An 18,464-nucleotide genomic window follows, 5' to 3' on the forward strand; every position below is an offset into this window, starting at 1 on the left:
TTCAAGCTACAGTGGAGTAAGTGAGGTAACAACCCTGGTTTAACCTCCAATACTGAGTAAGTTTGTTATATTTAATCTGAATCAGTCAACTGACTGTTGTAACAATTTGTTGCTGTGACAATATGAAGAATCATCAGTCTAAGAAATGTATACCCACCAGTGCCTTAAACAAAGGTTCCAGTCTGGTAGACCCTCTGTATATCGACTCAGTTCGCTTGTCAGCCTGGAAGAACATCTTCACCAGGCTAGCATCCACTTCCATCACCTTAGCTGTCCACCTACAACATGGCACCGTATTCTTGGCATCAGCATGACAACACTGTCAACATGGAATCCCCATCAACATGATGTCACCGATAACATGTCACCAGCATGAAACCACAATCAACATGACACTGACATGACACAAGCATGACAGAGACATGGGACAACAGTCAACATGACCCCAGCATGGAACCAGAGTCAACATGACACCATTATGGGACCACAGTCACCATGACACCAAAATGGGATCACAGTCAACATGACACCCACATGGGACCACAGTCAGCATGGCACCAACATGACACCAGCATGGGACCACAGTCAACATGGCACCAACATCGGACCACAGTAAACATGACCCCAACATCGGACCACAGTCAACATGACCCCAGCATGGAACCAAAGTCAACATGACACCATTATGGGACCACAGTCACCATGACACCAAAATGGGACAACAGTCACCATGACACCAACATGGGACCACAGTCAACATGACATCCACATGGGACCACAGTCGACATGGCACAAACATGGGACCAGTCAACATGATATCAACATGACATCAACATGGGACCACAGTCAACATGACCCCAACATGGGACCACAGTCACCATGACACCATTATGGGACCACAGTCACCATGACACAAACATGGGACCACAGTCAACATGACCCCAGCATGGAACCATGACACCATTATGGGACCATAGTCACCATGACACCAACATGGGACAACAGTCACCATGACACCAACATGGGACCACAGTCAACATGACATCCACATGGGACCACAGTCAGCATGGCACCAACATGACACCAGCATGGGACCACAGTCAACATGGCACCAACACTGGGCCACAGTAAACATGACACCAACATGGGACCACAGTCACCATGACACCAGCATGGGACCACATTCACCATGACACCCACATGGGACCACAGTCAGCATGACACCAACATGACAACAACATGGGACCACAGTCAACATGGCACCAACATGGGACCACAGTCAACATGACCCCAGCATGGAACCAGAGTCAACATGACTCTGTTATGGGACCACAGGCACAATGACACCAACATGGGACCACAGTCACCATTACACCAACATGACACCAGCATGGGACCACAGTCAACATGGCACCAACACTGAGCCACAGTCAACACTGCACCAACATGGGGCCATAGTCAACATGACCCCAGTATTGGACCACAGTCGACATGGCACAAACATGGGACCAGTCAACATGATATCAACATGGGACCACAGTCAACATGACCCCAACATGGGACCACAGTCACCATGACACCATTATGGGACCACAGTCACCATGACACAAACATGGGACCAGTCAACATGATATCAACATGGGACCACAGTCAACATGACCCCAACATGGGACCACAGTCACCATGACACCATTATGGGACCACAGTCACCATGACACCAACATGGGACCACATTCACCATGACACCCACATGGGACCACAGTCAGCATGACACCAACATGACAACAACATGGGACCACAGTCAACATGGCACCAACATGGGACCACAGTCAACATGACCCCAGCATGGAACCAGAGTCAACATGACTCTGTTATGGGACCACAGGCACAATGACACCAACATGGGACCACAGTCACCATTACACCAACATGACACCAGCATGGGACCACAGTCAACATGGCACCAACACTGAGCCACAGTCAACACTGCACCAACATGGGGCCATAGTCAACATGACCCCAGTATTGGACCACAGTCGACATGGCACAAACATGGGACCAGTCAACATGATATCAACATGGGACCACAGTCAACATGACCCCAACATGGGACCACAGTCACCATGACACCATTATGGGACCACAGTCACCATGACACAAACATGGGACCAGTCAACATGATATCAACATGGGACCACAGTCAACATGACCCCAACATGGGACCACAGTCACCATGACACCATTATGGAACCAGAGTCAACATGGCACCAACACTGGGCCACAGTCACCATGACACCAACATGGGACCACACTCAACATGACACCAACATGGGACCACACTCAACATGACACCAACATGGGACCAGTCAACATGACATCAACATGGGACCACAGACAGCAAGGCATCAACATGGGACCAAAGTCAACATGACCCCAGTATGGGACCATAGTCAACATGACACCAGCATGGGACCACAGTCAACAAGGCATCAACATGGGACCACAGTCAACATGACACCCACATGGGATCACAGTCAACAAGGCATCAACATGGGACCACAATCAACATGACATCAACATGGGACCACAGTCAACAAGGCATCAACATCGGACCACAGTAAACATGACCCCAATATGGGACCACAGTAAACATGAGCCCAGCATGGAACCAGAGTCAACATGACTCCATTATGGGACAACAGTCACCATGACACCAACATGGGACCACAGTCAACATGACACCCACATCGGACAACAGTCACCATGACACCAATATGGGACCACAGTCAACATGACCCCAGCATGGGACCACAGTCAACATGACACCAACAGTGGACAACAGTCAACATGGCACAACATGGGACCACAGTCAACATGACACCAATATGGGACCAGTCAACATGGCACAACATGGGACCACAGTCAACATGGCACCAACATGGGACCAGTCAACATGGCACAACATGGGACCACAGTCAACATGGCACCAACATGGGACCAGTCAACATGGCACCAATATGGGACCACAGTCAACATGGCACAACATGGGACCACAGTCAACATGGCACCAACATGGGACCAGTCAACATGGCACCAACATGACACCTACAAGGCACCAACAAGGGACAACAGTCAACATGACACCAATATGGGACCAGTCAACATGGCACAACATGGGACCACAGTCAACATGACACCAACATGGGACCAGTCAACATGGCACAACATGGGACCACAGTCAACATGGCACCAACATGGGACCAGTCAAAATGGCACCAACATGGGACCACAGTCAACATGACACCAGCATGGGACCACATTCACCATGACACCAACATGGGACCAGTCAGCATGACACCAACATGACAACAACATGGGACCACAGTCAACATGGCACCAACATGGGACCACAGTCAACATGACCCCAGCATGGAACCAGAGTCAACATGACTCAGTTATGGGACCACAGGCACTATGACAACAACATGGGACCACAGTCACAATGACACCAACATGGGACCACAGTCACCATTACACCAACATGGGACCACAGTCAACATGACACCCACATGGGACCACAGTCAACATGACACCAACGTGGGACCACATTCAACATGACACCCACATGGGATCACAGTCAACAAGGCATCAACATGGGACCACAACCAACATGACATCAGCATGGGACCACAGTCAACAAGGCATCAACATCGGACCACAGTAAACATGACCCCAGTATGGGACCACAGTCAACATGACCCCAGCATGGAACCAGAGTCAACATGACTCCATTATGGGACAACAGTCACCATGACACCAACATGGGACCACAGTCAACATGACAACCACATGGGACCACAGTCAACATGACACCAACATGGGACCAGTCAACATGGCACCAACATGGGACCACAGTCAACATGGCACAACATGGGACCACAGTCAACATGGCACCAACATGGGACCACAGTCAACATGGCACCAACATGGGACCACAGTCAACATGGCACCAACATGGGACCATAGTCACCATGACACCAACATGGGACCAGTCAACATGACCCCAGCATAGGACCGGTCAACATGACACAACATGGGACAACAGTCAACATGGCACAACATGGGACCACAGTCAACATGACACCAACATGGGACCAGTCAACATGGCACAACATGGGAGCACAGTCAACATGACACCAACATGGGACCAAGTCAACATGACACCAACATGGGACCACAGTCAACATGGCACAACATGGGACCACAGTCAACATGACACCAACATGGGACCACAGTCAACATGACCCCAACATGGGACCACAGTCAACATGACACCAACATGGGACCACAGTCAACATGGCACCAACATGGGACCACAGTCAACATGACACCAACATGGGACCAGTCAACATGGCACAACATGGGACCACAGTCAACATGGGACCAGTCAACATGGCACAACATGGGACCAGTCAACATGGCACCAACATGGGACCACAGTCAACATGACACCAACATGGGACCACAGTCAACATGGCACAACATGTGACCACAGTCAACATGGCACCAACATGGGACCACAGTCAACATGGCACCAACATGACACCTACAAGGCACCAACATGGGACCATAGTCACCATGACACCAACATGGGACCAGTCAACATGACCCCATCATAGGACCGGTCAACATGACGCAACATGGGACAACAGTCAGGACCACAACACATGACCACAACATGGGACACCAACATGACAGTCAACATGGGAGCACAGTCAACATGGCACCAACAATGGGACCAGTCAACATGATATCAACATGACACCAACATGGGACCAGTCAACATGGCACAACATGGGACCACAGTCAACATGACACCAACATGGGACCAGTCAACATGGCACAACATGGGACCAGTCAACATGGCACAACATGGGACCACAGTCAACATGGCACCAACATGGCACCTACAAGGCACCAACATGGGACAACAGTCAACATAGCACCAATCAATCAATGCACACTGTTTTGAGACTGCTTTGAATTAAGTTCCAGTATAAGTAACTGTCATCATAGATGCCTACCACCTCGTAGTCTTAGCCCCCATCAGCACATCCTGGCTAAGGGATGCATCTCTGGGCAGCAGAGTGCAGTATCATGGATAATTTGATCACATAGACAACATAAGAGACTAGTAGCATGTTATACATTCACAACAGACCAGAATGAAACTACACTGAAACTATTAAACAAACTTAACAGGTAAACAACAATTTTTCTTGGTAATCAGTAGGACAGTCACACATACCACTTTCCGTTCCACTCGGTCCTGACAACCTGACCCTTCAACAGACGCACCATCGGCCTCTGAAAAATTCCATGGAAACATATTCATTGTCATGCCATCATAGAAATAACAGCAACAATAGTACTCTTAACATAGGGAGTTTACCATTTATTTCACTCTTTGAGTCTTTGAAGGATAACAACTTTTACACCTAAAATAGTTAATAATCTCAAGTAAATCAATGAAATACTTGATATTCTAAAACAGTGTTTCAGCATTTTTAATCTTCCAACAGCATAAGAGAAGCTCTTTTCTGCACCTGCTCACTCATCTGACATCTTGATTAGCAACAACTCAGAATGTTCAGAGAAGATTGAGCAAATATATCTGTTAGCTCCTTGATGTTATCCTTCAAATAATACAACACTGTTTATGTGTCACACTGTTTGTCACTGTCAGTGATTACCTCTGGGTACTGTTTGAGGTATTCTTTGATAAATTCCTGAGAATCTGGGTGAATATCTTCCCACACATTGTCACCTGAAAGAACAATATTAACGAAGGTGTAGTACATTGTGTAATAGACAACTTTATAGGTAACTTCCATATGGTATTATATCAATAATGTGACATTATCTTAAAGTAAATTGAATGTTTTGACAGAATACTAAGTGAGTTCCTGTTTCTAAGCCAAGACTCATATATCATAAACTGCCTTAATAAACATACCATGTGCACTATAATAAGATTAGCATCAACAGCAACTCCTATTATCTGGTCAAGGGAACTGTTTAAAGTGTTGTCTTTCACAAACTACAATCAATCATCTAAAAACTTTCAGTCATAATTTCAGGCCTGTTAATGCCTCTTTAAGATGCTAACTATAGCTTTCAGGCTATGCATCATAGTTCTTCACATACACACATCAGCCACAACGCCATACACCAGTCAGCTGTCATTACATATTTTGCCTAAAATAGGGAAAGGGAGGCAACTGCACACTGCTGTTGACAAAACTCATACAAAGTTGCTGAGATACAGTTCTATGTTATGAAAACATGCAAAGGTGAGAAAGTACACGGTATCATTTTAAACTATGACTTTTGTAAAATTACAGTTCCTTTTAAGAACTACATGTATATACAATGTATTTTCAAGGTAATTTAAGGCTTTTCTAGTCTATTAGATATTGTTAGTATACCATGGTACTTGTTAATGTGCGAACTATTTGTCCATTTAACCAGTGTGACAAAGTAATCCCTGTTGGTGGCAGATTTATAAAGTACAAGGTGACTCACTTTGATGGCAGACCTTGTGAATCTCCTTGGGGTAACAATACTGTGCATACCCATCGTCAAAGAATATCAGATATCTGAAAGAAGAGAGTGATGATGAGTCAGTAGACAGTGCTGGTCACACACATACTCTACAAGCTCTGTATTATCCATAAGGGTGTTTACTTACAGTTCTGCAGATGATTTCAGCAAATGTCTTATTGGTCATGAGTGAAGTGATAAAGAGTCATGGGCTTCACTAATAATAAGCATAATGATTTCATATGATTTTCAAAACTTTTGTCCTAAAGATAAGGATAGTGTTGTGAATGAATTCAGAAAAGCGTGAGTTTAGTTTTACACCGCACTCAGCAATATTCCAGCTATATGGCAGCAGTCTGCAAATAATCAGACAATCCAGTGATCAACATCATAAATGTTGATCTACACAATTGGGATGTGATGACATGTGTCAACCAAGTCAGTGAGCCCAACCATCCGATCCTGTTAGTGGCCTCTTACAACAAGCATGGGCTAGTGAAGATCAGTTCTTCACAATTCAGAAACACTAGACTAGACAAGATTAACACAATAATTCTTTATTCATTGTTGCGGCATTGTCATTCTCTCATTTCATAGTATTCTAAACAATGATTCTTAATGACAGTTTCTACCGTTTTTGGTTCTTGACACTTGGCGCCTCGGCCACAATCCCAGCATAGAAGGAATTGGGACCATTTGCTTCATCATCTCGATACAGGGCTGGAACACAGTGACAGAAGACGGCTACTACACTGAGGAAACCAGAGCACAGGCTGACACACCATGGGCCAGGAAAAACATGGGACAGACAACAAAGTTGCAATTTAGTTCCAAGTTAGTGAGTTGGGTTTTACACAGCTTTTAGCAATATACCAACAATATCATGGTGAAGGTGACTGGAAATGGACTTCACACAATCTACCCATGTGGGGAATCCAACCCAGGTCTGGAGCCTATTCTGACCTGAATTCCCCATGGGGAGACAAGGATTGGTTGCTGTGGCCTATTCTTACCTTGAATACCCACAGAAGCCTTTCTTGTTAATACATGGCTCTTAAATTGAGTACTGCAGACTGTACCCAATCAGGTTGAGATATATGAATGACTCTAATTTCAGTTACTACTTGATGATCTGACTACTTAGTGGTCTGGTTTAGAGCATAGAGTATGTACCAGGTTACACTTGACACTGACATTTACCATATTTTACCTCAGCTCACTAATTTTGAGTGTGGTAAGGCCGAGAACTTACCAACACATCTTGATCCCACCTTCAGCACTACATGTATTGGATCCCTGTAAGCAATATGCTTCCCAGAGAGAATCTTCATGCCCTTGCCATCAAACTTCACCTTATATTTTCTCTGAAAACACAAACAATATCACCACGTTCAGTCTCAATAATATTTCTGATGTCTTTCAAGCAAAGATCACGAGTTCCATGAGGGCCTACAACTAAAAGGTGTCTCCTTTGCAATCTAATGATTTTGCAGGATTGATCAATGCATGATCTGTTAAGAGGCCGACTGATCAATTTAACAACTTCAGACAAAATCATTCAGAAGTTAGGAACAGTACAAAGATTAAGGAAACATAAGTATTAGGAAGTTAAGAACATAACAATGTTTAGGAAGCGATACTGACCACATCTGGTGGATCCAACTTGTTGACAATGTCAGTTATTGTGCCCGAGTACCAGATATCATTGAACTTCTTGGCAAGAACTTTAGCCGTAATTTCCACCTCTTTCCTGAAGGCAATATGGATACGATGAAGTACAAGCAGCAATTAATAAATAATACTAGTAAAGCATTTCACTTAACTAATAACACCAGAGAAAGTTGTTTGTTGTTGTTTTGTAGGGATAGTGACTGACTGAGTTTGGTTTTACGCAAATATCAAACTGAGTTTGACGCAGCGCTTTTAGCAATATTCCAGCAACTTCTCGGCAGGGGACACCAGAAATGGGCTTCACACATTGTATGCCCATGTGGGGATTCGAACCCGGGTCTTCGGCGTGACGAGCCAACGCTTTAACCACTAGGCTACCCCACCGTCCCTGTAGGGATAGTGTGACCTGTGTCACATGATTAGCACAAGTTGGAATCAAGTGAGATCTCAAAGTCCAGAAAATAGACCAGAAGGACTTGTACAGTAATCCCAACATTATCAGATTTGAAGCATAACATGCATGTTGGTGATTATTATGAATGAACAGTGTTTTACTCTGTGCTGAGTTAATAATAATAATAATATGGACATTTGTAGAGAGCAGTATAGTAGTAACTCCACACCTCAAGGGCATGCTCTTTGAGCAACAGTAAATATGTACACTATATACAGTTACAAGTATCCCAATACTAACCAGTCCTGAGTTGAAGATGAGCTTTTAGATTTTGTAGAAACTTTGGGCAGGATTGCAACAGGTCCTGTCTTGGGAACTGTGCATGTGATGGTGGTGTTGAGTTGCTTCTGCAGGGGAGACAACTCACCCTTCTGGGCTTGCTGGAAGTTGAGTGAGTGAATGAGTTTACTTTGATGTGGCCTTTAGTAATAATCAATGAATATCATGATAGAGATGAGGGCATGCCACACTGTACCAACGAGAGGAAAAATCACATATTGATGAGACAAACCAATATTTGCAAGGATTTATCTTGGAATACAAACAAAATATCTCTGGCAGGTAAATTGTGAAACTTACAGTCACACCATAAAATGCTTAATTTTACATTCTTGAAAGATAGATTGGAGCCCTGCATGTTGCCACTTGCAAACATTATGTTGTTTTCCAACAGACAGAGTAAACATATGACACCATGAAAGGTAAATACGAACTATGTGATGAGTCAATATTCACGGTCAGTGTCTGTCACTGCTTTTGTCCAGACCTTCTACGGGCAGTTTTCTAATTAGAAGGTTTCCATTGAAATTTATATTTCTTCATGCATATGACCCAATCTATGAAACCTAAGAAATTTCAAAGACCCCTAATTATTTTAATATAGTCAATATGTTGTAAAGAAACTGACATGGGCACAGTGTCAGACATAACATAATCATAAGTACTCATCTGTGACAGTGGCCTGTAAATATGCAAACATGTGATTGATATTATGAGCAATTATTCACAGGTGTCTGAAGGCTATCAACAGAGTCACTGACTACGTCACTGAGCCTACTGACCACCAAATCGACTCTAATCTTAGGCCAAAATAAAATATATGTCCGTTTCCTATTACATGCTTTTTAAAAATAGGGTAGGTAGGTCAGTTTTATCTTTCTTTTATTACTTTTTTTTTTATTTTATAGTGGCATCAGGTCTGAGGTCTTCAAGGATACCATATCATGTAGTGACAATGCCTTGTGATGAAACATTGAAAGATTTCTATATCAAATCTTTATTTATGTTATTTATTTGCAGATTTGGTCAGTGAGGACCCATTATGCCAATTCAGTGCAATCCATTTTAGCCCTACGTACACTGAAAAACATGAAAATATCATAATCGATTTGGATGAAAATGATGAGTTGAAATGCACTCCAGTCATGATATTGACTTGGTTAAAAAAAGATTTAGGGGTGGGGGGTGGGGGGGTGTTAGAATAGGGTCGGTCGGGTTACCGGAAACGGACATATATTGTATTCTTGGCCTTACCACAAGCATAGGCTGAGGGACAACTCCAAACCCAGTATACCCACAGAAATCCCTTATAAGAAGAGGTGACCTTACTGAGGATGTGTTGGTCACAATGGCTGACGGGGATGTTCACAGAGATAGTATTGTGGGTACCTGTTGTAGCTGTAGAAGTTGAGCCTGAGACTGAGCATGTGCCTGTGAGCCTGGCATCTGTTTGTTGATAGCCTCTGTGAGGATAGCTCTCAGGTGAGCCACGGACACCTGGCCTGACACTCCAGCTGCCATAGGGGTGCTGCAACAGGGAGTCGGTGAGTATGGTGTAATACTCTTCACATTCATTCATGGAGGCAAACCTCCGTTTAAGTGATAAATGTCTATTTATTTATGAAAGCTTTCCTAACAGTAAGTTTCCAGTAAGAAATGTTTTCTGGAATCACAGGGTCCCAACACAGTCCTACTACAGTGACACTGTGAGTGAGTATGGTTTTATCCCAGCAATATCATGGCGGGAGAACACCAGAAAATGAGCTTCACACATTGTACCCATGTGGGGAATCGAACCCGGGCCTTTGGTGTGATGAACGAACACTTTAACCGCTGGGCTACTCCACCGCCCCTCCTACTACTACAGGGTGGTTGAATCTATACTCAGAAATAGGATACAATAACCATCCAATCAAAAGCTTGGATTTCTGTATAACTCCTAATGAAGACATAATGAAACATGCATACATGTCTTTCATTGGTTTAGCAGCTAAATTCATGTTACAAAAATAGGCTTAGGCATGTGGCAACTTGGATTTAAAAATCACCAACACAAGTAATGTAAATGTCTCTCCAAGCACATCACCTAGTTGGTCAATACATCTCTGGTTTCCCAACACCCAGTAATATACAGATTATATAGAAAAGATAAATAAGGCACTACATACATGACATTCTGTGTGAGAGTAGGTGTCTCAGGTTGTGATGCTGGTGCATCTGCTTGCTTGACTGGTTGTTTGGCAGCAGGCCTGGCAGCCATGTGTGCCTTGATGATTGCCTTTCTATTGGCAGCAACATTTGGATCAAAAGATGACCCAATGATTTCAATATCATCATCACTGTCCTCCACAAGATTTAGAACCTCTGCTGCCTCCTCTGCTTCACGCAACTTCTGCTTCCGTTCGGTTTCCTGTGCCTCAGCTACAGCTGCTTCCGCCTCCTTCTGTCTCTCACTGTAACCATGGCAACACATCAACCATAATGTCACACACCATCAAAGAACCAAATACAAGAAGAAATATCAGCTGCATCAATATCTGCAAGAGAGGCTATTCTAATCATACATCTGTTTCTATAAGAACATAATTTTATAAATTACCAAGTCACTTTGATCAACAGTGCTTGAGATGTCTCTACTGCGACCTCTCAGAAAGGTATATGGCCCTCCTTTATCATTTGGAAGACTATGGATTCAGGCCCCAATACTTATGATACTGATAGTGTTTATTTTCACAAATGAAAGTGACTTGTCCATTTACTAACATCAATCTGAAACCATGTCATCAACATATAATTCAGCTGTAACTTACTCCTCATCTTCCTGCTCCAGTCGGAGGGTCTCCTGATATTTGTCCAAATGGTCTTGACACTCTTGGAAATATTCTATTTATCTCCCGTTGTTTCCCTACAAGAAAAGGAGATCACTGACGATCACTAAAATACTGCAGTTGACATTCACAAAAGTGTCATGAAAACTCTTAATGTTGGTAGTCTCTATGTCCTCTTTCACAACCATTAACATCTCAGAGGAGTACACAAGTTCCATACGTATCACTAAGAGAGTGAGAGGATTCACCACTTTGAACAGTATTTCAGTCATACATGCCAGCACTGATGTAGTATTATAACTAGGAAGAAAGTAATGCTGTATGTTAGTGCTTACTTCTTATGCATCAGTACTCTATCAATCAGACAGGGGTGTTGATCATATGAATCTACTAGTGTTTCCCCAAGGCATTTTAGCAGGTTGCAACACCCTGGCCTTTATACTTGCTGCTCTGCCCTTCTTTGAGTACAATAATTGATATCAACACTTGGTGGTTTTTAGTTTCTATTTCATGTTAATGTTTAGTGAAATAACTGTGTTCTTTGAGTTTATAAGCATTTTATGCATGGATAAGTTAACATAATACTTGGCAATCTGTCATTGCATGACCTTTTTGGAATAAGGATGCCCCTTTTGAAATTCTGTCGCCCTGCCCTTTTCAGATCCTGGGTGTAACACGTTCTACTTACGTTCTATCTGCCGGACCTGGGTGTTGAACACATTGAGCTCATCAGGGTCCTCGTCCGGCTCCTGTTCCAAAATGGAGGAGATGAGGTTGTCAAGGTCATTCTTGACAACCCGGTACATCTGCTCCTCCTCCTCAGCAGCGTCCATCTCACTGAAGAAGACAATCAGCACAATGACTACACAATCATGACACAATCACAACAATTACAACACAATCATGACACAATTACAGCACAATCATGACACAATTACAACACACAAAAATGACACAATTACAGCACAATCATGACACAATTACAACACAATCACAACAATTACAGAACAATCGCTCTAACAACAAAATCACAACACAATCATGACACAAACATCACAATATCCTTGCAGCATCCCAGCACAATCACAACAATCACCTATTAACATGATTAAGTGTTACAGTCTCAAAGTGACTTCCTGCATCACATTCAGCTTTCAGTAAGCAATGGTAAACTAATGTTTTCTTAATGTAAAGATTATGCCACACACAAACAGCTTACGTGAATAAAACACTGAATATCAATAGGTATATGCAAAACAAACCAATTGTTTTTGTGTACTGATGCTATGACACATGACCAAGATATGTACTTTTGACCTTTTTCCTCACCATCTTCTTTCTACTTGGAGTAAGTGGCTGTGTGGCTAACACTAAACATGAAACCCATCACAAACAGCATCCCCTATCACAAAACACTTCTTATTGTCATGGGTTTTATTTACAAGCTAAATGCCTCTCGTGATCCCCTCCAAATAAACTTTAACATTTTCCTTTTACAATAAAAAAGCTACTGATAGTGTGTGCTGATGCTTGTCCAGAATAGATTTGATTTGATTTATACATATAAAAACATCTGATACACAGCTTGGAATTAAAGACTGTTACACCTTTAAACTGCTACAAATTTATACTTTTAGGGGTTTTTTTTATGAAATTAGACTCAACATTAGGTAATTGAATAAAGTGAATGAGTGAATAATACTTCATGATGCATTTTACAGCTATTTGCGGTGAACTGAAGAAAGGCAGACCTACAAACTAAGATTTCATCACTTGTGGAGCCAAGGTCAGTGCCTCAGAGCAGTGTAAACCTAGTAATGAGGTGCTGGGTCATTGTGGGAACTGGGTACTACAGATGTACCCAAAACCTTTGAGGCTACAAGCTAAAATTTGGCTCTCAGTAGTATTTTCAGTTGCTCTTTGTGTTATTGCAGGAACATAAATTTCTCAGTTTATCAGACCAAACAGAATTGTACAAGCCTCATACTATGGACGCGTGTCTAAAGTCAGACAAATGCAACCTAGCCTGGTGATACATTTATGGTCTTTTTACACAAAGCCAGTTTCACTTGAGGTATTATCTAAACTTTTTTTTTTTTTTTTTTTTATTATCTAAACTTAGCCATGTGTGGGATATGCCATAAGTGTGGTGTTGACCTTAATCACCAGAACTAATTAATGTTAATCCCCAATAATCTTCAGAGCCATAAATACTGCTGCACAAGGGTATAACAGGACTGATGGAAACAGCACAGTTGTAGCATATTGCACATGTGACTAAGTTTACGTGACAACCAAGGTGAAACTGGAGAGAGTGAAACTAGTGCCACACATATAAATCCAGGCCTGGTTAGATATCTGCAGTACCTGTGCCAATAACAATGCCTGATCCCAAAAGTGTTATGACAGACATTCCTGTATATGCTATATGGTTTGTTTCTTCTTGTGACCTGTCCACATGGAACAAAACATGGGATCGTATTTAATAATATCCGTCGTAAGGTTCTGCAAACATGTACGTAATCTCCTTTACAGACATTTCTGTGGCAGTTGATAGCAGCTGAAAAGAAAGTTATCTCTTGATCTGATGCCACAGCTTGTCAATAGTGAGTGAGTCTAGTTTTACACCGCACTCAGCATTTTTCCCCGCCATATGGCGGCGTCTGTAAATAATCAACTCTGGACCAGACAATCCAGTGATCAACAGCTTGATCATCGATCTACGCAATTGGGATATGATGACATGTATCAACAAAGTCAGCAAGCCTGACCACCCGATCCCATTGGTCATCTCTTACTACAGGCATGGGTTGTTGAAGACCAATTCTAACCTGGATCTTCACCTGTCAGCTTATCAATAAAGTCTATACACTATTGACAGGTAAGTTGGTGTTTTCAATCATCTCTGAGGGTTTGTAAGGGCAATAGAATGTATCATGAGTCTGAAGGACATGCACTGAATAACAATACTATAAATATACCCAGTGTTTACAGGCATGGCTCATGTAATGACACCACTGCATGAAAAACAGAGATGTGCATTAAGGAAATTCACTGGGCTGAAAACACTTTTCATCTTTAGACACTGGCAAATCTTCCTCACTATCAGCACTATATGAAAGACTAACACTAGTAACAGGGCCTGGTATGTTTAGCTTTCTTTTTAGAAGGTGTAGCTGACATATGTGACTTTGCTGATCGTTTCTTGGATTGTAACTGACTTTTTAGAAGATCTTAATTTCTTTGAGATGCATTTAGAAGATGAAGCAAAAGGAAGGATAACAACATATGGATGAACAATTTCTTAATTACAGTGAGAGCAGATTTGGGTGGTTCTAACACCATTATCAAGCACCTGCTTCCTTAGAAGTTTTTAACCTGATTTTCGATCTCTGGTTCAGTTTTGGCTTTGGCTCTAACTATCTTTTGGACTGACTGATTGATTAAACCATATAACCATTTCCCAGATAAAGAATGTTCTAGGCCACGTTTTCTTAACTGACAAGTAAAATCAAACTTTAACTCTTTCTCTCAGTGTTTGCTCAGGTACAAACAGGTTCAATGCCACTTTCTCGACTGAAACATTACTGTTTTTTACTTGTAATTAAGCATTAGTCAAAACTGTAGGCAAATATGTTTTGTATCTCTGAAAGCATCAGTGAACCCTATGAAAATGAAAAAAAGCTATAAAGGATGGCCTGAAAATGTTCCGTAGTCATTATATTCTGACAGTGGATATTACTTTACAGCATATATCGGACCCATTTATCTTATTGTTTATTGACACCTATACAAGCAGACGACGAAATGTGAGAAGGTTGTTGCTTACAGTATCTTTTTTTCTTTTCTTTAAAATTTGTAAACTTAAGATTTGGTACTACTGATGATGGACAAATTATCACAGATTTGGACCATTCATTCTGTGTACTTACATCTACTGCTGTGATTCAGAACATCTTTTTCAGCAAGGTCTGTTCATCAAAAGTACCGCTGCATGACGTCATACGAGACTTAATTTACGAGATATCACGAAAATGACCGCGGTCCATGAATCAAGGTTATCTGTGAATTTAGGTAACGGCTCTGTATCACCTTTAACAACACTAAAGTAAATCCTGGTCTCTTGAAACACATACGATACCTATTAAATATCGGGAGGCCAATAAACAAGTGTAATAATCCAAAAATATGTTATGTGGTCCAAATATGACAACTTGTACAAACGTTTAATTGATGAACATATTTAACTGAGAAATCACATAATTCTGTTTTGGTCATATTTCAATATTCCTAAACATCATGAAATCAAGAAATGTCATAAATAAGACGTGCGTTTCAAAAACACATGCACTCAGTAAAAGCAAACACTCTTTTGCGGCAAACTAATGTATGATAGTTTTTCACAATACAGAATTTATTTATGGTCTTGAAAAGTAGTTACTTACCCTATTTGTTATCCAAATAAATGCCGTCTTTTCCAAATCAACAAAAGCGACGCCATGAACAAAGCGATGCCTCGAGAGTTATCTCCTCTTGTTAACTCTCATTCAATCGGAACCTTCATTTGATTCCTCCTGTATGCTACTGATACCCTGAACGTTGTCACCATTCCCTCTTATCGCTCCTATTCCAATTCCAACTTTATACAATGATATATGAAAAATGAGTATAACGTATTTTGTAAATTTCGAGAAAAGATATACTTGCATTTCACTTTGTAAACGAGAGGACACAGTAAATGTCATACGACCCTTTCTCTACATACAAAAGACTCATTTATGAAACTTTACTTGTTCATTAAGGTACATCTTTTATGAAAACTATTTCTAATACATAAAAGAAATATTCACAACAAAATCGAATCAATATCACTTCAATAACTTTTTGAGTTTGTAGAGGTACCGAGTGGTATAATATTTCTATGTTCTTGTGAATTTTATGTTACGATAAAGGATTTAGGACAATAAGGTTTACCATTAAATAGAACTAAATTTAACGAGTTAAAGAGTTGTTGATGATAATGATATCAACGATACTAAACAAATATAACTCCCTAATTTGTGATATTTCATGTAGTGAACTTCAATACTGCTCTGCCTCGAAACACAAGGTCGTTACATCAGCGGCCAATGGTCAAGACTTCAAACAGCATTATCATCATTACCGAAATATCTGGTATTCATAGCATTTCTCAACTCCCTGAGGAGCCTACAACCCAAGAAGCTAGTTTTGCGATATATGGTCGGCAAAGACATTAAAAAAACTTCACTACAGCTTGTTCAGTTTGACCTGATCAAGTAAATACTAATGCATTGCGTGACCGTGTCACAACTGGTTGGGTCTATTATTGTGAAGGGGTGCACCTTTGTCAGTGGATTGTCAACATGGCCGAACAGAGGAGACAGGTCGCCGTTTAACATTCTCTGCTCCCCTATTTAATGAAGTTAACTCGACCTCCCGGGTCATGCATATGTAGAGTATCTCAGGTCAAGCTGAACAAGCTGTAGGTACCTGGCAAACAAGGATAAGTTGGACCGGCGCAGAGAACGCGTTTACGAGAAGTAGGCGGTGCACGGCAGTGGTCCAGTCCCACCCACCCCTGTCTCTCTCTCTCTCTCGCCCTCCCTCTCCTCTCCTCTCTCTCTCTCTCTCTCTCTCTCTCTCTCTCTCTCTCTCTCTCTCTCTCTCTCTCTCTCTCTCTCTCTCTCTCTCGCTCTCTCTCTCTCTCTCACACAAACCTTTTGAAAATGACAAGACCACATTGACGTTAATCTTTGCTTAGTTTCTATGTGGAAACCAAATGGCTTAATCGCGTTTCGTGCTGCTTGCCCGCGAAATGTTATTGATGTTTATCATGCTGTGTAATCATATGTCACTAGGTTAAGTAAAGCAGATTATAGGAATCTATGTATATTTATAAATATATAATTTAAGCTTGAAATTAGATGGTCTACTACAACTAGTACTCCTACTACTGCTACAGCTACTACTACAGGGGCGGTAGGGTAGTCTAGCGGTTAAAGCGATCGCTCGCTCGTCACGCCGAAGACCCAGGTTCGATTCCCCACATGGGTACAACGTGTGAAGCCCATTTCTGGTGTCCCCCGCCGTGATGTTGCTAAAAGCGGCGCACAACTAAACTCACTCACTACTGCTGCCACTGACACCACTACCCATTGTGACTGAAGGGGGTCCCTAATGTGACTGAACCCCCTGAACACCGCCCCACTCTCCACCCCACCCTTGAAAATCCCGCCTATGCTACCACTAGCCATTACGTATCGTTGGGGTAGAATCGTATACTCCTACTAAATTTGAATATAGTCTTTGTGAGTGTATATTTATGAAAGATTTGTATCAACAAACTTCTTTAACCTTGCAATCTGTTTACATGTATATATTCTTTTCGAATGTACGATTTTCTTATGTCATTCAGTCATTATTTTTACATGTTTTGCAAACACTGACATTATAGCGTAAAAAGTAATCTAACACAAACTTTTTGATTGACTCAAATGCTAATATTGACAACACTCGGTTCGTCAGTCTCATGTTCTCTCGGTAGCGGACTTAACCGATCAGATCTGAGTGTCGAAAGCAGCTTTCTTCGTAAAGGTGAAGGTCTGGGG

The 18,464-nt window shown here is 41.9% G+C and overlaps 1 protein-coding gene across 1 annotated transcript in view; it reads right to left on the minus strand.

The window, feature by feature from the left end:
- Positions 1-16,358, minus strand: part of LOC124288313 (histone-lysine N-methyltransferase eggless-like) — a 53,438-nt gene extending 37,080 nt beyond the window's left edge. The window contains 13 exon segments of the mRNA XM_046724824.1: positions 158-278; positions 5,309-5,367; positions 5,754-5,827; positions 6,586-6,659; positions 7,236-7,323; positions 7,856-7,967; positions 8,248-8,353; positions 8,969-9,108; positions 10,397-10,535; positions 11,176-11,460; positions 11,818-11,912; positions 12,524-12,672; positions 16,281-16,358. Of these exon segments, the coding sequence (XP_046580780.1) occupies positions 158-278; positions 5,309-5,367; positions 5,754-5,827; positions 6,586-6,659; positions 7,236-7,323; positions 7,856-7,967; positions 8,248-8,353; positions 8,969-9,108; positions 10,397-10,535; positions 11,176-11,267 (1,005 nt within the window). The 5' untranslated portion in view covers positions 11,268-11,460; positions 11,818-11,912; positions 12,524-12,672; positions 16,281-16,358.
- Between the last annotated feature and the right edge of the window lie 2,106 nt (positions 16,359-18,464).

This window comes from Haliotis rubra, unplaced genomic scaffold, assembly GCF_003918875.1.
Source record: "Haliotis rubra isolate DU_JTF1 unplaced genomic scaffold, ASM391887v1 Scf415, whole genome shotgun sequence".
Taxonomy (NCBI): domain Eukaryota; kingdom Metazoa; phylum Mollusca; class Gastropoda; order Lepetellida; family Haliotidae; genus Haliotis; species Haliotis rubra.